This window comes from Pseudophryne corroboree, chromosome 6, assembly GCF_028390025.1.
Source record: "Pseudophryne corroboree isolate aPseCor3 chromosome 6, aPseCor3.hap2, whole genome shotgun sequence".
NCBI classification, from domain to species: Eukaryota; Metazoa; Chordata; class Amphibia; order Anura; family Myobatrachidae; genus Pseudophryne; species Pseudophryne corroboree.
The window spans coordinates 146,453,016-146,473,304 of NC_086449.1; the positions used below are offsets into that span (position 1 = coordinate 146,453,016).

Sequence of the window (20,289 nt, forward strand, 5' to 3'; positions counted from 1 at the left end):
TGAAGAAACATCTTTTCGGCCATTACCTTGGTAAAAGGCCCGGGGTGCCGTGGATAATTCAAACGGCATCGTCTGGAACGGATATTGACAGTTCTGTACCACGAACCAGATGTACCCTTGTTGAGAAGGGCAAATTTGGACATGGAGGTAATCCTTGATGTCCAGGGACACCATATAGTCCCCTTCTTTCCGGTTCGCTATCACTGCTCTGAGTGACTCCATCTCGATTTGAACCTTTTATGTAAGTGTTCAAAGATTTCAGTTTAGACTATGTCTCACCAAGCCGTCTGGCTTCAGTACCACAATATAGTGTGGAAAAATAATACCCTTTTCCTTGTTGTAGGAGGGGTACTTTGATTATCACCTGCTGGATATACAGCTTGTGAATTGTTTCCAATGCTGCCTCCCTGTCGGAGGGAGCCGTTGGTAAAGCAGACTTCAGAAACCTGCGAGGAGAAGATGTCTCGACTCTCCAATCTGTACCCCTGGGATAATACTTGTACTATCTAGGGGTCAACCTGCGAGTGATCCCACTGCGCGCTGAGACTCTTGAGACTACCCCCCCACCTTGAGTCCGCTTGCACGGCCCCAGCGTCATGCTGAGGACTTGGCAGACGCGGTGGAGGGCTTCTTTTCCTGGGAAGGGGCTGCCTGCTGCAGTCTACTTCCCTTACCTCTATGTCTGGGCAGATATGACTGGCCTTTTGCCTGCATGCCCTCATGGGAAAGGAAGGATTGAGGCTGAAAAGACGGTGTCTTTTTCAGCTGAGATGTAACTTGGGGTAAAAAGGTTGGATTTCCCAGCTGTTGCCGTGGTCCCCAGGTCCGATGGACCGACCCCAACTAACTCCTTCCCTTTATACGGCAATACTTCCATGTGCCGTATGGGATCTGTATCACCTGACCACTGTCGTGTCCATGACATCTTCTGGGTGATATGGACAACGTACTTATCTTGATGCCAGAGAGCAAATATCCCTCTGTGCATCTCACGTACATATATATAGAATGCATCCTATTAAATGCTCTATATGAATAAAATATTTTCAGTCAGGGAATCCGACCAAGCCAACCCAGCACTGCATCTCCAGGCTGATGGCGATCGCTGGTCGCAGTATAACCACCGTATGTGTGTATATACTTTTTAGGATATCTTTCCAGCTTCCTATCAGCTGGCTCCTTGAGGGCGGCCGTATCTGGAGACGGTAACGCCACTTGATAAGCGTGTGAGCGCCTTATCACCCTAAGGGGTGTTTCCCAACGCGCCCTAATTTCTGGCGGGAAAGGGTATAACGCCAATATTTGCTATCGGGGTAACCCCACGCATCATCACACACTTCATTTTATTTTATCTGATTCAGGAAAAACTACAGGTAGTTTTTTCACTCCCACATAATACCCTTTTTTGTGGTACTTGTAGTATCAGAAATATGCAACACCTCCTTCATTGCCCTTAACGTGTGGCCCTAATGAGAAATACGTTTGTTTATTCACCGTCGACACTGGATTCAGTGTCCGTGTCGACCGACTGAGGTAAATGGGCGTTTTTAACGCCCCTGACGGTGTTTCTGAGACGCCTGGACCGGTACTAATAGTTTGTCGGCCGTCTCACGTCGTCAACCGACCTTGCAGCGTGTTGACATTCTCACGTAATTCCCTAAATAAGCCATCCATTCCGGTGTCGACTCCCTAGAGAGTGACATCACCATTACAGGCAATTTCTCCGCCTCCTCACCAACATCGTCCTCATACATGTCGACACACACGTACCGACACACAGCACACACACCGGGAATGCTCTGACAGAGGACAGGACCCACACTAGCCCTTTGGGGAGACAGAGGGAGAGTTTGCCAGCACACATCAAAACGCTATAATTATATAGGGACAACCTTATATAAGTGTTTTCCCTTATAGCATCTTTATATATATCTCAATATCGCCAAAATCAGTGCCCCCCCTCTCTGTTTTAACCCTGTTTCTGTAGTGCAGTGCAGGGGAGAGCCTGGGAGCCTTCTCTCCAGGCTTTCTGTGAGAGAAAATGGCGCTGTGTGCTGAGGAGATAGGCCCCGCCCCTTTTTCGGCGGGCTCGTCTCCCGCTATTTAGTGAATCTTGGCAGGGGTTAAATATCTCCATATAGCCTCTGGGGGCTATATGTGAGGTATTTTTCGCCAAAAAAGGTTTTCATTTGCCTCCCAGGGCGCCCCCCTCCCAGCGCCCTGCACCCTCAGTGACTGCCGTGTGAAGTGTGCTGAGAGGAAAATGGCGCACAGCTGCAGTGCTGTGCGCTACCTTTAGAAGACTGCAGGAGTCTTCAGCCGCCGATTCTGGACCTCTTCTTACTTCAGCATCTGCAAGGGGGCCGGCGGCGCGGCTCCGGTGACCATCCAGGCTGTACCTGTGATCGTCCCTCTGGAGCTGATGTCCAGTAGCCAAGAAGCCAATCCATCCTGCACGCAGGTGAGTTCACTCCTTCTCCCCTAAGTCCCTCGTTGCAGTGATCCTGTTGCCAGCAGGACTCACTGTAAAATAAAAAACCTAAGCTAAACTTTCTCTAAGCAGCTCTTTAGGAGAGCCACCTAGATTGCACCCTTCTCGGCCGGGCACAAAAATCTAACTGGAGTCTGGAGGAGGGTCATAGGGGGAGGAGCCAGTGCACACCACCTGATCGGAAAGCTTTACTTTTTGTGCCCTGTCTCCTGCGGAGCCGCTATTCCCCATGGTCCTTTCAGGAACCCCAGCATCCACAAGGACGATAGAGAAATGGTTATTACACCACCAACCTGCAGTGCTAGTACACTTGGATGGGAAGGATTAAAAACAGTCCAATCTTGTGAAAAAAAAAGACAAAAGTTATTTTAAGAAAATCTGACTCTCCTGACTTACAGATGCAACCTACGATCCTATGGTTGTTTACAGAAGGAACAATATTCGGATCCTCTTTACTCCCTTTGTACGATTTTGGCTTCAGCATGTTGTATGGATCCTGGAAACAGGAAGAGATAGTTTTTTTAATGAAGAGGATTTGTCAGTCCATTATACAGTGCTCTGCGGAGGTCAGATTGAATACAAATGCCCCAAATATTATTGTAGATCAAAAAACATTTACTATACTCATGATACAAAGTCAATGACAATGGGAGCAGCTTGTGGTCAATTAGTGACAGAACAAAACCCTCCACACTCTCTCTCTCCACTGCCCTTAAAACATCCCCTCGTATATTAATACGGATGTGTGATTTATGTACCCTATATTGGTGTACTCTGAACTATGGGGTCGATTCAAGTCAGCACGCTGATAATAGTACCGGAGAGGTGGTTCTGGAGCTATTCAATTCAGCACACTGTTCTGTCAGAGAATGCTGGTACTCGAGAACAGGCATTCTCCGACTTAACATAGCGGTACTAGTTTTGTTGGATTTCTGCTTGCACCTCCGGAGGGTTGGGAGCATAAATCCTGTAGTCGGGCTCGACAGAGCGTTGAATTGAATAGCTCCAGGACCTCCTTCCCGATACTGAATTGAATCTACCCCTAAGATGCATAGAGTCTCTATACACGTCTGCAATACACTCATGTCTATAAATCAGGCCTGGACAAATCCCAGGAGCCAGGTAGCCTCTGCCAATAAAGGAGTAACTTCTGGTGCCTACATTTTGGGATCCATTTATATAGGTGCACATCCTCACTGGCTCATTAAAATATTAGGTTAATTATAGACAACTTTCTGCATTATTTTGCCAATACATAAAATAGCATCTGTAATCTTAAATACTATGCTATCACAGATGCTAGCTCCTAGGGCTTACAATATGTCAGGGGTAGACAACCTGTGACACTCCAGCTGAGGTGGAACTACACATCCCTGAATGCCCTACCACATTTCAGCATTCCCTAACAGAGCTGTGGCAGGCCATGCTGGGAGGTGTAGAAGTGCTACAGGTTGCCAACCCCTGTAATATGCTATTGCGTAATGGGTTTAATATATTAAGCAATGTATGCTGTTCAATGGTGTGTAACACACGTAACATTCACCATGTCTGCTCTCCTTCATAGCTACGCAGAAAAGATAAACAGGAAATGTATAATAGTCTGTGGTCCTACGATCATTGTGGAAGACAGACAAACCGCAATTAATTCTACAGTAATATATCCTGACTGTCCTTCCCTTTGTATAGTCTAGCCTCATGCAATGATGTCTTTCATTGTGTCCATTTTTGTTTTACTGGGAAACCCTTGTTTGTCCCTTGTTTATTTACAAGTTGAATTAAATAGGCCTTAATTAGCCGATTATTAAATGGTATGAATTGGTGTCATACTGTGCTACCTACTTCGCCATGCTTCAGTGCTAGAAGAATCTCCCTCTCTAAACCGGTAGCCTGCTCCTCATCAGTGGGAATACCTGCAGAAGACAGACAGAAAATCCAAATCACACCGATGTCAGCGCACACTGGTGAGGCAGAAAAGACAAATACAGTGCATATAAAATTAAGATCTAGCGAGAAAGACATGCATCCAAGTTTGACCTGATTTGTCAAGTCATATTTAACAGAAGAGTTACATGAAATTAAAGTTCTCCTGGTTTAATCAGGAGTCGGTACAATTCTACAGAGACAACTATACGTATCAGAATCTCATTTACAATTGCTATGTTCACACAAGATGCACAGTGGACCTGCTTCTGAGTTGCAGGCATCTATCAAAATGCATGTGCCATTGCGAACACACACATCTTTGCACATATCCGGGAAATTATGAGTAGCGCACATCTTGATTTCTCTGTAAAGTGAGTATTTACACGTCTTGTATATTCTGCACATGCCAATAATAGTGAAAGCCACTCTCACGTACAAGACAAAGTGGGGTTTTGTTATGTGTACACATTACGGTGTATGTAGAGACATTAGCCAGTCTTGTATAATTCATCAGCATTGTGGTCCCAATTCAGAGAGGTACATACATTTCCAATGTTTGTAGAGTGATTTACAAAATGAGGAAGCATCACTGGCAACAGCAGCGTGAAAACAACAGCCAGCCTAAGTAACCTGAGGGGTTACACAGATGACCAATGTTCATGCAGACGGTCAAGACGCAGCGGCGGACCACAGAAGCAAGCAGGAGGGAGTCTTTCTACTACAGACGCATCCATTGCTTTTGTATATTTTAGCACCTGCGCGTGTGATCACACCTTCAGGTTTTCACCAACATGACTTCAGGGAGTAAAAGCTGACGCCCTACATGCATTACTTATAATAAACACAGTGCAGGTCTGTGTAATGGGCTGAGCACAGGCAGGCATGCGGTCACACACGGAACAGAGAAGCCTGGGCTCTGCCAGCCGGGTATATACACACTACGTGTATTACATATGCAGCGGTGCAGGCGGGGAGCAGCCCGGGGATAATGTACCCCAGGGCAGGGGAGCTCGCTATCCTCTCTGTGCCGATGGATGAATGGGGAAAGCTCCCTCCCTGCGCCAGCTCACCTCCCGCAGACATGTTCCGCACTGGGGCCGCCGCTCTCACAGCCCCGGTCCTGGTGAAAGCGCGGACAGCGCTGCGGAACAGTAACCTTGAAGCCATGATACAGTCTCCGTCTCAGTCACACAGCAGCAGCCACAGGCAGGAAGTCGCGGCCCGGCTGCCGCACGTCAGCTCCTGTCCTGCGCGATTCCCCTGCGTGCATCACGTGACGGGAGTATTCGGCGGCTTCCGAGTGGCCCTGTCGCCGCGGTAGATGCTAGATCCAAGGGGCCTAAGGGACCTTTTCCGTCAGGGGGAGGAGCCACGACACAAGGGGGAGGAGCTAGGCCAGCGGGATAGTTGCTCTACTGTCCACGCCACCAACTATTACCTTTAGTAATCAGGTGGCGAGCGAAGCGTGGCGAGCCCGCGAGGGTACTTTTCGGGCACCCTGTTCGGCCGTAGCTCCTCCCCTTGAAACGTCAGAAGGTCCCTTCTCCCACTCCGAAATAGAACCAACCTGTTGCATCCGAGTGGCCCTGTTCCCGTGTGACAGACCCTGTGCAGCAGCAGCGCTGGCCCAGCGGGCGCTCTATACCGCACTGATGATGATGCATTGCACAAATAAACAAACTAGATAATACGATAATCATGAAGGAGAGCAGCGGCACAAGAGCATTCACTCTGACAAAGAAGATATAATATTAAATAATAGAAAATAAACGAGTAGAAATAAAAGTGAAAAGGTAAAAATAAGAATTTACTTACCGATAATTCTATTTCTCGTAGTCCGTAGTGGATGCTGGGAACTCCGTAAGGACCATGGGGAATAGCGGCTCCGCAGGAGACTGGGCACATCTAAAGAAAGCTTTAGGACTATCTGGTGTGCACTGGCTCCTCCCCCTATGACCCTCCTCCAAGCCTCAGTTAGGATACTGTGCCCGGACGAGCGTACACAATAAGGAAGGATTTTGAATCCCGGGTAAGACTCATACCAGCCACACCAATCACACCGTATAACTTGTGATCTGAACCCAGTTAACAGTATGATAACAGATGAGCCTCTAGAAAAGATGGCTCACTACAACAATAACCCGATTTAGTTAACAATAACTATGTACAAGTATTGCAGACAATCCGCACTTGGGATGGGCGCCCAGCATCCACTACGGACTACGAGAAATAGAATTATCGGTAAGTAAATTCTTATTTTCTCTGACGTCCTAGTGGATGCTGGGAACTCCGTAAGGACCATGGGGATTATACCAAAGCTCCCAAACGGGCGGGAGAGTGCGGATGACTCTGCAGCACCGAATGAGAGAACTCCAGGTCCTCCTCAGCCAGGGTATCAAACTTGTAGAAATTAGCAAACGTGTTTGCCCCTGACAAAGTAGCTGCTCGGCAAGGTTGTAAAGCCGAGACCCCTCGGGCAGCCGCCCAAGATGAGCCCACCTTCCTTGTGGAATGGGCTTTTACAGATTTTGGTTGTGGCAGGCCTGCCACAGAATGTGCAAGCTGAATTGTACTACAAATCCAACGAGCAATAGTCTGCTTAAAAGCAGGAGCACCCAGCTTGTTTGGTGCATACAGGATAAACAGCGAGTCAGATTTTCTGACTCCAGCCGTCCTGGAAACATATATTTTCAGGGCCCTGACTACGTCCAGCAACTTGGAGTCCTCCAAGTCCCTAGTAGCCGCAGGTACCACAATAGGTTGGTTCACATGAAAAACTGCTACCACCTTAGTAAGGAATTGGGAAACGAGTCCTCAATTCCGCCTTATCCATATAAAATACAGATAAGAGCTTTTGACAAAGCCGCCAATTCTGATACACGCCTGGCCGACGCCAAGGCCCACAGCATGAACACTTTCCACGTGAGGTATTATAGCTCCACGGATTTAAGTGGCTCAACTCAATGCGACTTCAGGAAATCCAACACTACGTTGAGATCCCACGGTGCCACTGGAGGCACAAACGGGGGCTGACTATGCAGCACTCCCTTAACAAAAATCTGAACTTCAGGCAGTGAAGCCAGTTCTATTTTGGAAGAAAATCGATAGAGCCGAAATCAGGACCTTAATGGAACCCAATTTTAGGCCCATAGTCACCTCTGACTTGTAGGAAGTGCAGAAATTGACCTAGCTGAAATTCCTCCTTTGGGTCCGTACTGGCCTCACAGCACGCAACATATTTTCGCCATATGCGGTGATAATGGTTTGCGTTCACTTCTTTCCCAGCTTTAAATAGCGTAGGGATAACTTCCTCCGGAATGCCTTTTTCCTTCAGGATCCGGCGTTCAACCGCCATGCCGTCAAATGCAGCCGCGGTAAGTCTTGGAACAGACAGGACCCCTGCTTCAGCAGGTCCTGTCTGAGCTGCAGAGGCCATGGGTCCTCTGAGATCATTTCTTGGAGTTCTGGGTACCAAGCTCTTCTTGGCCCCCCGGAACAGTGAGTATAGTTCTTATTCCTCTCTTTCTTATTATTCTCATTACCCTGGGTATGAGAGGCAGAGAAGGGAACACATACACCGACTGGTACACCCACGGTGTTACCAGAGCGTCCACAGCTATCGCCTGAGGTTCCCTTGACCTGGCGCAATATCTTTTTAGCTTTTTGTTGAGGCGGGACGCCCTCCTGTCCACCTGTGGCCTTTCCCCACGGTGTACAATCATTTGGAAAACTTCTGGATGAAGTCCCCACTCCCCCGGGTGGAGGTTATATCTGCTGAGAAAGTCTGCTTCTCAGTTGTCCACTCCAGGAATGAATACTGCTGACAGTGCTAACACATGATTTTCCGTCCATCGGCGAATCCTTGTGGCTTCTGTCATTGCCATCCTGCTTCTTGTGCCGCCCTGTCGGTTTACATGAGCGACCGCCGTGATGTTGTCTGACTGGATCAGCACCGGCCGGTGTTGAAGCAGGGGTCTAGCCTGACTTAGGGCATTGTAAATGGCCCATAGTTCCAGAACATTTATGTGTAGGGAAGTCTCCTGACTTTTCCATAGGCCTTGGAAGTTTCTTCCCTGTGTGACTGCCCCCCAGCCTATGAGCACTCTGCAGTCACCACCACAGCGACACCCTGGCCCTTGGAGACAGGGTTATCCGCCGATGCATCTGAGGATGCGACCCGGACCACTTGTCCAACAGATCCCTTGCATGGGAATTGACGAATGGAAATTCTTCGTAAGAAGCTACCATCTTTTCCAAGGCTCGCCTGCATTGATGCACCGATACCTGTATTTGTATTAGGAGGTCTCCGTCTAGAGACGCCAACTCCTTGGACTTCTCCTCCGGGAGAAACCCATTTTAACCTGTTCTGTGTCCAGAACCATATCCAGGAACAGTAGACGCGTCGTAGGAACCAGCTGCGACTTTGGAATATTCAGAATCCGGCCGTGCTGTTGTAGCACTTCCCGAGATAGTGCTACTCCGACGAACAACTGCTCCCTGGACCTCGCCTTTATAAGGAGATCGTCCAAGTACGGGATAAGTACTTCGGCCATTACCTTGGTAAATACCCTCAGTGCCGGGGACAGACCAACGGCAACGTCTGGAATTGGTAATGACAATCCTGTACCACAATTTTGAGGTACACCTGGTGAAGAGGGAAAATAGGGACATGCAGGTAAGTATCCTTGATGTCCAGTGATACCCTGAAATTTTCCAGGCTTGCAATAATCGCCCTGAGCGATTCCATTTTGAACTTGAACCTTCGTATATAAGTGTTCAAGGATTTCAATTTTAGAATGGGTCTCACCGAACCGTCTGGTTTCGGTACCACAACATTTTGGAATAGTAACCCCGGCCTTGTTGAAGGAGGGGTACCTTGATTTCACCTGCTGGAAGTACAGTATCACTGACCTGGTCGAAGGGTGTTGTGGACTCGGGGCTTCTTCCGGTGACAGGGAAGAGGAACCGCTACTGGGTCGCAATAGAGATGGCCGGATGTAGGTCTTCTTCATACAGGATGAAGACGGTAAGCAGGAAGCACGGAGGAATGATGAAGGTCTCCTGAAAAACAAGACTAGTGAAAGTGCTGAGTGCTGAGGTACAGAGATGCTGGTATTATTGAGGTGCTGAAGGCACTGAGGTGCTGAGACACCGAGGTACTGAGGTGTTGGAGTTCTGTGATACTAAGGTGCAGAGGCTCCGAGGTGCTGAGGTTCTATGGTGCTGAGGCACCGGAGTGCTGAGGAACAGAGGCACTGAGGTGCCGAGGTACTGAGGTGCTGATGGCGCTCAGGCGCCTTGGTGGCACGGAGGAGCGTGATAGCGCTCGGGCGCTTGGAGGCACGGAAGTGCGTGATGGCGCTCGGGCGCTTGGAGGCACGGAGGTGCGTGATGGCGCTCGGGCGCTTGGAGGCACGGAGGTGCGTGATGGCGCTCGGGCGCTTGGAGGCACGGAGGTGCGTGATGGCGCTCGGGTGCTTGGAGGCACGGAGGTGCGTGATGGCGCTCGGGCGCTTGGAGGCACGGAGGTGCGTGATGGCGCTCGGGCGCTTGGAGGCACGGAGGTGCGTGATGGCGCTCGGGCGCTTGGAGGCACGGAGGTGCGTGATGGCGCTCGGGCGCTTGGAGGCACGGAAGTGCGTGATGGCGCTCGGGCGCTTGGAGGCACGGAGGTGCGTGATGGCGCTCGGGCGCTTGGAGGCACGGAAGTGCGTGATGGCGCTCGGGCGCTTGGAGGCACGGAGGTGCGTGATGGCGCTCGGGCGCTTGGAGGCACGGAAGTGCGTGGAGACACTGGGACACTGGAGACACAGCGGAAAATAGGAACAAGGGAGCTCTGGAAATCACTGCTTCTGACAAGCAGAACGATGATACACAGGCGCCGGCTCCCTGCTCGGCGTCTGGCTTTGAACCTCCCGCCTTGGTCTGATTGGCGGAGCGGGCAGATGACGTCAGCCCCGCTCCGCCTACCTAATCTAAAGCAGCATGGCGGCGCCCTCGCTCCGGGAGCCGCCGGAGAGACCCGCCGACCCGACGCCGGACCCCCGAGGCCGCCGGAGGGGAGAGACGCCAGGCCATCCAGGACACCCGCAGCGGTAAGCGCGGCCGCCGCTGCCCGCGGGGTGTGACAGTACCCCCTCCTCCAGGAGTGGCCCCTGGACACTTTCCGGGTTTAGTTGGATGTCTGGAATGGAAGATTCGAACCAGTCGGGGAGCCATTACCTCAGTAGCATTGATCCAACTTCTCTCTTCAGGACCATAACCTTTCCATTCTACCAAGTACTGTAATTTCTTATGAAAATAACGAGAGTCAAGAATAGCTTTGATTTCAAATTCTGTCCCAGCTTCAGACACAGTAGTAGTTGGCCTAGGAGATGCTGAGTGGAACCGATTTAGAATGAGGGGGCGGAGGAGAGAGACGTGGAAGGAGTTTGGAATTCGAAGGTGGGAAGGCAACTCCAATTTGCAAACGACCGGGTTCAAGACTTGCCGCACTGAGAAAGGACCAATGAACCTTGGGGCAAATTTCATGGTGGGTACTTTCAAACGAAGATTGCGGGTAGAGAGCCATACCTTGTCACCAACCTTATATTGAGGAGCTGCTCGTCGTTTCCTATCCGCAAAGAATTTATAGCGACCGGAAACCCTCTTAAGATTGGCATGAACTCGGCTCCAAATTTGAGTGAAATGTCGAAGAGTTGAGGCTGCAGCAGGAACTTCTTCTGGAGGACAAATGGGCAACTCCGGAACTTGGGGATGAAATCCATAATTAATAAAGAATGGAGACTCACCAGTAGAAGAATGATAAAAATGGTTGTGGGCAAACTCAGCCCACGGCAACAACTCCACCCAGTTATCTTGAGAAGGGGAAAGGTAAATACGGAGAAAAGTCTCTAGATCCTGATTGACGCGTTCAGTTTGCCCATTAGTCTGTGGATGGTAAGCAGAAGAGAATTTGAGCTTAATTTGTAGAGTTGAACAGAGGGCTCTCCAGAATCTCGCTGTAAACTGTACTCCCCGATCTGAGACTATTTCCAGAGGTAACCCGTGCAGGCGGAAATGCTCTTGGATAAATAACAGGGCCAACTTGGAAGCGGAGGGTAATCCGGTCAACGGAATAAAATGTGCCATCTTAGAGAATCGGTCAATGATCACCCAAATGGTGTTATGACCCTTAGAGAGCGGTAATTCAGTAACAAAGTCCATCGAGATATGAGTCCAAGGCCTTTTAGGAATGGACAAAGGATGCAACAAACCCGTAGGCGGCAGACGTGGAGTTTTGTGCTGAGCACATTGAGGACACGAATTGACATACTCTTGAACATCTTTTTTCATAGTGTCCCACCAGTATGATCTTCGCAGAAATTCCCACATTTTCTGAATTCCTGGATGACCAGAAAACTTAGAAGTGTGTGCCCACTGCAACAGTCTCGGTGGAAATTGAACTGGTACCGACATTCTTCCCGGAGGAGGGCCCAACCTAGTGGGAGCTGCAGAAATAGAGATGGGACTGAGGATTAATGCCTTCCCCATAGTATTCTCCTCATCGGAAGCCATCACTGAACGGGATAGGGCATCCGCCTTGGTATTTAGAATTCCAGCCCGATACTTGATGATAAAGGAAAATCTGGTAAAGAAGAGCGCCCATCTCGCCTGACGGGGGTTCAAACATTGGGCCGTCTTTAGATACAGTAAATTCTTGTGGTCCGTAAAAATTGTAATTAAGTGTTTAGCACCCTCCAGAAGATACCTCCATTCTTCCAACGCAGATTTAATTGCCAGTAGCTCTTTGTCTCCGATGGTGTAATTTAGTTCAGCAGGGGAGAACTTGCGAGAATGAAACCCACACGGATGCAACTTCCCATCTGAGGCGTATTGCGAGAGTACAGCACCTATGCCTACCGTGGAAGCATCAACCTCCAAAAAGAATGGTTTTAGGAAATCTGGCTGCTGAAGTACGGGAGCAGATATAAAGGCGGTCTTCAACTGTTTGAACGCTGCTATTGCTTCAGAAGGCCAATTGCTTGGGTCAGCCCCTTTTTTAGTCAGAGCCGTAATAGGTGCCACGATGGTAGAGAAACCTCTTATAAATTTCTGATAATAATTTGCGAATCCTAGAAATCGTTGCACTGCTTTTAAGGAAAGAGGTTGAGTCCAATCCCGGATGGCCGAAAGTTTCTCCGGATCCATACGCAATTCAGTTCCAGAAATAATGTAGCCCAAAAATGAAATAGAAGGAACCTCAAAGGTGCACTTGGAGATCTTGCCATAAAGATGATTCTTGCGCAACCGAAGGAGTACTTCCTTAACTTGTAGTCGGTGCTCAGAAAGATTCTTAGAAAAAAATCAAAATGTCATCCAAATAGACTACTACATTCAGATACAACATATCCCGAAAGACTTCATTAATGAATCCTTGAAAGACAGCGGGGGCGTTGCTGAGGCCAAATGGCATTACCAGGTACTCATAATGCCCATCTCTCGTATTGAAAGCCGTCTTCCACTCATCTCCTTGACGAATACGTATCAAGTTGTATGCTCCTCTTAAGTCAAGCTTAGTAAATACTCGAGCTCCACGCACTCTATCGAAAAGCTCTGTGATGAGCGGCAGAGGATACTTGTTTTTAATGGTGACTTCATTTAAACCACGATAGTCGATGCATGGTCTCAGCCCTCCATCTTTTTTCTTTACAAAGAAGAAGCCAGCTCCCGCTGGAGAAGTGGAGGGACGGATGAAGCCCTTCTGCAAATTCGACTTAATGTACTCAGACATAGCTTGTGTCTCTGGAACCGACAAAGGATAAGTGCGACCTCGAGGCGGTATTTTCCCAGGAATGAGCTCAATGGGACAGTCCCAAGCCCTATGCGGAGGTAATTTATCAGCCGCCTGTTCCGAGAAGACATCCAAAAACTCTCGATAAGCCTCAGGAACTAACTCCACGTCCAACTTGGCCGACGCACGGAGTGGAACGACAGGAGTAAGACAATTCAATCGGCAGAAAGGACTCCAAGAAATTATTTGTGTCGACCCCCAGTCGACATGAGGGTTGTGTAGCCTGAGCCAGGGAAAACCCAAAACGAGATCATGAGACATTTCCTGAATAACTAGAAACTTCAGTTGTTCATGATGTAAAGCTCCCACTTGTAGCTGAATTGACTCAGACTGACTCGTAATCAAGGCGTTAGGAATTTGAACCCCGTTAATGGCTGTAATAGTAATAGGTCGTTCGACCAACTGTAATTTCAAACCCAAACTCTGGGCGCAGGAAAGAGAAATAAAATTCCCCGCAGCACCCGAATCCAAAAGAGCCATAACGGTCTTGACTTTTGTTTTAGTAGACAAAGATACTGAGAGTAAACAGTCCACTTCTGGAGAAGATTGAGAAACCACACCCAGCTTGACTTCCCCGGAACAGGCTAGGATTGCCCGTTTCCCGGGCGAGCTTTGCAAGACTTGAGGAAGTGATCCGCGGCTCCACAGTAGAGGCAAAGTTTGTTCTCACGCCGACGCTGTCGCTCCTCTGGAGACAGTCGAGACCGATTAATCTGCATGGGTTCGTCTGGAGCTGTCGTAACCGATGGTTTAGACGGAGGAGCCCGGAATCTGCACCGATCAGACCGAGAACGTTCGCCAACTCGTTCCTGCATGCGGAGATCCACTTTCACACAGAGCGAGATCAACTGTTCCAAGGAATCTGGCAAATCTCTTGTAATCAATTCGTCTTTAAGACGGTCGGACAGCCCGTTCCAGTAAGCGGCCCGTAAGGCATCATTATCCCAGCGCAATTCGTAAGCTATGGTCTGAAAATGAATCACATACTGACCCACTGAACGAGAGCCTTGTCGAACTCTAAGAAGATCTGAAGAGGCAGCGGCCGTTCTGCCAGGCTCATCAAAGATCCGGCGGAAAGATGAGATGAAATTAGTGTAGTTGGAAACCAAAGGATCAGATCGCTCCCATAAAGGAGACACCCATTCCAACGCTGAACCCTCAAGCAAGGAAATAATGTATGCTACTTTGGATCGATCCGTGGGAAAATTGTGTGCGAGGAGTTCAAACTGCACCTCGCACTGGTTAAGAAAACCACGGCAATTCTTCGGGTTGCCGTTGTAGCGAGAGGGAGTGGGAAGCTGAAGGCGTGACCTGGTACCGGACACTGCGTGAGCATTAACAGGAACGACTGCCGGAGTGGGTACTGGAGCTGGAACTGGAACTACTGAAGCCAGGGAAACCTGAATTTGATCCAACCTGCCGGATAGCTCTTGGAGATACCGCATCACCTGGTTTTGCGCCGCTTCCTGACTCTGTACACGGGAAACCAGATCTTGGATGGCACTTGCTTCTGGGTTCCGATTCCCCGGGTCCATGTGGCCTGTGTATACTATCACTGACCTGGTCGAAGGGTGTTGTGGACTCGGGGCTTCTTCCGGTGACAGGGAAGAGGAACCGCTACTGGGTCGCAATAGAGATGGCCGGATGTAGGTCTTCTTCATACAGGATGAAGACGGTAAGCAGGAAGCACGGAGGAATGATGAAGGTCTCCTGAAAAACAAGACTAGTGAAAGTGCTGAGTGCTGAGGTACAGAGATGCTGGTATTATTGAGGTGCTGAAGGCACTGAGACACCGAGGTACTGAGGTGTTGGAGTTCTGTGATACTAAGGTGCAGAGGCTCCGAGGTGCTGAGGTTCTATGGTGCTGAGGCACCGGAGTGCTGAGGAACAGAGGCACTGAGGTGCCGAGGTACTGAGGTGCTGATGGCGCTCAGGCGCCTTGGTGGCACGGAGGTGCGTGATAGCGCTCGGGCGCTTGGAGGCACGGAAGTGCGTGATGGCGCTCGGGCGCTTGGAGGCACGGAGGTGCGTGATGGCGCTCGGGCGCTTGGAGGCACGGAGGTGCGTGATGGCGCTCGGGCGCTTGGAGGCACGGAGGTGCGTGATGGCGCTCGGGTGCTTGGAGGCACGGAGGTGCGTGATGGCGCTCGGGCGCTTGGAGGCACGGAGGTGCGTGATGGCGCTCGGGCGCTTGGAGGCACGGAGGTGCGTGATGGCGCTCGGGCGCTTGGAGGCACGGAAGTGCGTGATGGCGCTCGGAGGCACGTGATGGCGCTCGGGCGCTTGGAGGCACGGAAGTGCGTGATGGCGCTCGGAGGCACGGAAGTGCGTGATGGCGCTCGGGCGCTTGGAGGTGCGTGATGGCGCTCGGGCGCTTGGAGGCACGGAAGTGCATGGAGACACTGGAGACACAGCGGAAAATAGGAACAAGGGAGCTCTGGAAATCACTGCTTCTGACAAGCAGAACGATGATACACAGGCGCCGGCTCCCTGCTCGGCGTCTGGCTTTGAACCTCCCGCCTTGGTCTGATTGGCGGAGCGGGCAGATGACGTCAGCCCCGCTCCGCCTACCTAATCTAAAGCAGCATGGCGGCGCCCTCGCTCCGGGAGCCGCCGGAGAGACCCGCCGACCCGACGCCGGACCCCTGAGGCCGCCGGAGGGGAGAGACGCCAGGCCATCCAGGACACCCGCAGCGGTAAGCGCGGCCGCCGCTGCCCGCGGGGTGTGACATACAGCTTGTGAATTTTCGCCAGTACTACCTTTCCGAGGGCAGCAGGCAAGGCTGATGTGAAGGCAACGGCGAGGGGGAGTCGTCTCGAACTCCAGCCTGTATCCCTGTGATACTACTTGCAGAACCTAGGGATCCACCTGTGGGCAAGCCCACTGGTCCCTGCAGTTCCCGAGACGCGCCCCCACCGCACCTGTCTCCACCTGTGGAGCCCCAGCGTCATGCGGTGGACTCAGAGGAAGCGAGGGAAGAGATTTGATCCTGGGAACTGGCTGACTGGTGCAGCTTTTTCCTTCTTCCCTTGTCTCTGTGTAGAAAGGAAGCGCCTTTGACCCGCTTGCTTTTCTGAAGCCGAAAGGACTGAACCTGAAAATACGGTGCTTTCTTAGGCTTTTGTGAGGAAACCTGAGGTAAAAATTTTTCTTCCCAGCTGTTGCTGTGGATACGAGGTCCCAGAGACCATCCCCAAACAATTCCTCACCCTTATAAGGCAGAATCTCCATGTGCCTTTTAAATGCAGCATCACCTGTCCACTGCCAGGTTTCTAATACCCTCCTGGCAGAATGGACATTGCATTAATTCTGGATGCCAGCCGGCAAATATCCCTCTGTGCATCCTTTATATATATATATATATATATATATATATATATATATATATATATATATATATATATATATATATATATATATATATATATATATATATATATATATATAACAACGTCTTAAATATGCTCAATGTTAGCAAAACATTCTCCCTGTCTTAGCTATTATCTGACAGGGTATCAGACCACGCTGCAGCAGCACTATTTATGCTGAGGTAATAGCAGGCTTCAGTGTATAACCTGAGTGTGTAATTACAGACTTCAGGATCGCCTCCTGCTTTTTATCAGCAGGTTCCTTCAAGGTGACCGTATCCTAAGACGGCAGTGCCACCTTTTGACAAACGTGTGAGTGCCTTATCCACCCCAAGGGATATCTCCCAACGTGACCTATCCTCTGGCGGAAAAGGGTACGCCATCAGTAACTTTTTAGAAATCACCAGTTTCTTATCGGGGGAAACCACGCTTCTTTTCACACTTCATTCATTTAACTGATGGGGGAACAAAACACTGGCTGCTTTTTCTCCCCAAAAATAAAACCCTTTTTATGGTACTTGGGTTCATGTCAGAAAAATGCGTAACACATTTTTAATTGCCGAAATCATGTAACGGATGTTCCCTGGTGGATTGTGTATATGTCTCAACCTCGTCGACACTGGAGTCAGACTCCGTGTCGACATCTGTGTCTGCCATCTGAGGTAACGGGCGTTGTTTTGAGCCCCTGATGGCCTTTGAGACGCCTGGGCAGGCGCGGACTGAGCAGCCGGCTGTCCCACAGCTGTTACGTCATCCAGCCTTTTATGTAAGGAGTTGACACTGTCGGTTAATATCTTCCACCTATCCATCCACTCTGGTGTCGGCCCCACAGGGGACGACATCCCATTTATTGGCCTCCTCTCCGCCTCCACGTATCCAACATGTCGACACAGCCGTACCGACACACAGCACACACACAGGGAATGCTCTGATAGAGGACAGGACCCCACTAGCCCTTTGGGGAGACAGAGGGAGAGTATGCCAGCACACACCAGAGCGCTATATATATATATATATATATATATATATATATATATATATATATATACATACAGGGATAACCTTATATAAGTGTTTTTCCCTTTATAGTTGCTGTATTGTTATACTGCGCCTAATTAGTGCCCCCCTCTCTTTTTTAACCCCTTTCTGTAGTGTAGTAACTGCAGGGGAGAGCCAGGGAGCTTCCCTCCAACGGAGCTGTGAGAGAAAATGGCGCCAGTGTGCTGAGGAGATAGGCTCCGCCCCCTTCTCGGCGGCCTTTCTCCCGCTTTTTGTGAAAATCTGGCAGGGGTTAAAATTCATCCATATAGCCCAGGAGCTATATGTGATGTATTTTTAGCCAGCCAAGGTGTTTCTATTGCTGCTCAGGGCGCCCCCCCCTAGCGCCCTGCACCCTCAGTGACCGGAGTGTGAAGTGTGCTGAGAAGCAATGGCGCACAGCTGCAGTGCTGTGCGCTACCTTGTGGAAGACAGGATGTCTTCTGCCGCCGATTTGCCGGACTCTTCTTGCTTCTGGCTCTGTAAGGGGGCCGGCGGCGCAGCTCCGGGACCGAGCTCCAGAGCTGGGCCTGTGAGCTGTCCCTCTGGAGCTAATGGTGTCCAGTAGCCAAGAAGCCCAATCCACTCTGCACGCAGGTGAGTTCGCTTCTTCTCCCCTTAGTCCCTCGATGCAGTGAGCCTGTTGCCAGCAGGACTCACTGAAAATAAAAAACCTAAACTAAAACTTTCACTAAGAAGCTCAGGAGAGCCCCTAGTGTGCACCCTTCTCGTTCGGGCACAAAAATCTAACTGAGGCTTGGAGGAGGGTCATAGGGGGAGGAGCCAGTGCACACCAGATAGTCCTAAAGCTTTCTTTAGATGTGCCCAGTCTCCTGCGGAGCCGCTATTCCCCATGGTCCTTACGGAGTTCCCAGCATCCACTAGGACGTCAGAGAAACACTGATACACCAGCACTACACGACACTGATACACCAGCACTACACTACTACACCAGCACTACACGACACTGATGCACCAGCAATACACTACTACACCAGCACTACACGACACTGATACACCAGTACTACACAACAATGCTACACCAGTACTACACAACACTGATACACCAGCACTACACAACAATGCTACACCAGCACTACACGACACTAATACACCAGCACTATACTGCTACACCAGCACTACACGACACTTCTACACCAGCAAGACACGACACTGATACACCAGCACTACACGACACTGATACGCACTACACTGCTACACCAGCACTACACGACACTGATACACCAGCACTACACGACACTGATACACCAGCACTACACGACACTGATACACCAGCACTACACGACAATGCTACACCAGCACTACACAACACTGATACACCAGCACTACACAACACTGATACGCACTACACTACTACACCAGCACTACACGACACTGATACACCAGCACTACACGACACTGATACACCAGCACTACACGACAATGCTACACCAGCACTACACAACAATGCTACACCAGCACTACACAACACTGATACACCAGCACTACACGACAATGCTACACCAGCACTACACGACAATGCTACACCAGCACTACACGACAATGCTACACCAGCACTACACGACAATGCTACACCAGCACTACACGACAGTGCTACACCAGCACTACACGACAGTGCTACACCAGCACTACACGACAGTGCTACACCAGCACTACACGACAGTGCTACACCAGCACTACACAACACTGATACACCAGCACTACACAACACTGATACACCAGCACTACACGACACTGCTACACCAGCAAGACACGACACTGATACACCAGCACTACACAACACTGATACACCAGCACTACACAACACTGATACACCGGCACTACACAACAATGCTACACCAGCACTACACGACACTGATACACCAGCACTACACAACACTGATACACCAGCACTACACAATACTGACACACCAGCACTACACAATACTGATACACCAGCACTACACAACCGTGATAAACACAACACTGATACACCAGTACAACACAACAATGCTACACCAGCACTGTCTACACAATACTGATACACCAGCACTACACAACTGTGATAAACACAACACTGATACACCAGCTCTACACGATAATGATACATCACCAGCACTATACGACACTGATACACCAGTACAACACAACACTGATATACCAGCACTACACAACACTGATACACCAGCACTACACAACAATGCTACACCAGCACTGTCTACACAATACTGATACACCAGCACTACACAACTGTGATAAACACAACACTGATACACCAGCACTACACGATAATGATACATCACCAGCACTATACGACACTGATACACCAGTACAACACAACCGTGATAAACACAACACTGATATACTAGCACTACACGACACTGATACACCAGCACTACACAACAATGCTACACCAGCACTGTCTACACAATACTGATACACCAGCACTACACAACTGTGATAAACACAACACTGATACACCAGCACTACACACATATCCTGTGTCCTATAAGATTCAATATTGGAACAGAGCAACAGAGTTCAGTAGAAAGAGATGAGGCGCATCCACTGATGGGAACACATACACACTATTCCCCAGTAGTCAGGCCGGGGAAGTCGCATTTAGGCGGCCAGG

General features: G+C 49.8%; 1 protein-coding gene across 3 annotated transcripts in view; it reads right to left on the bottom strand.

Moving 5' to 3' along the window:
• The window catches only part of LOC134936760 (cytochrome c oxidase subunit 5B, mitochondrial), a 30,377-nt gene that overhangs the window by 9,092 nt on the left and 996 nt on the right, over positions 1-20,289 (bottom strand). For 2 of the 3 annotated variants that reach the window (XM_063931996.1, XM_063931998.1), the window contains exons 2-3: positions 4,331-4,401; positions 2,888-2,987 (exon numbers count right to left, since the gene is read on the bottom strand). In XM_063931996.1, the coding sequence (XP_063788066.1) occupies positions 2,888-2,987; positions 4,331-4,401 (171 nt within the window). Of the gene's footprint in view, positions 1-2,887; positions 2,988-4,330; positions 4,402-5,484; positions 5,728-20,289 lie in introns of those variants that run through there. The other variant, XM_063931997.1, reaches the window with a different exon arrangement.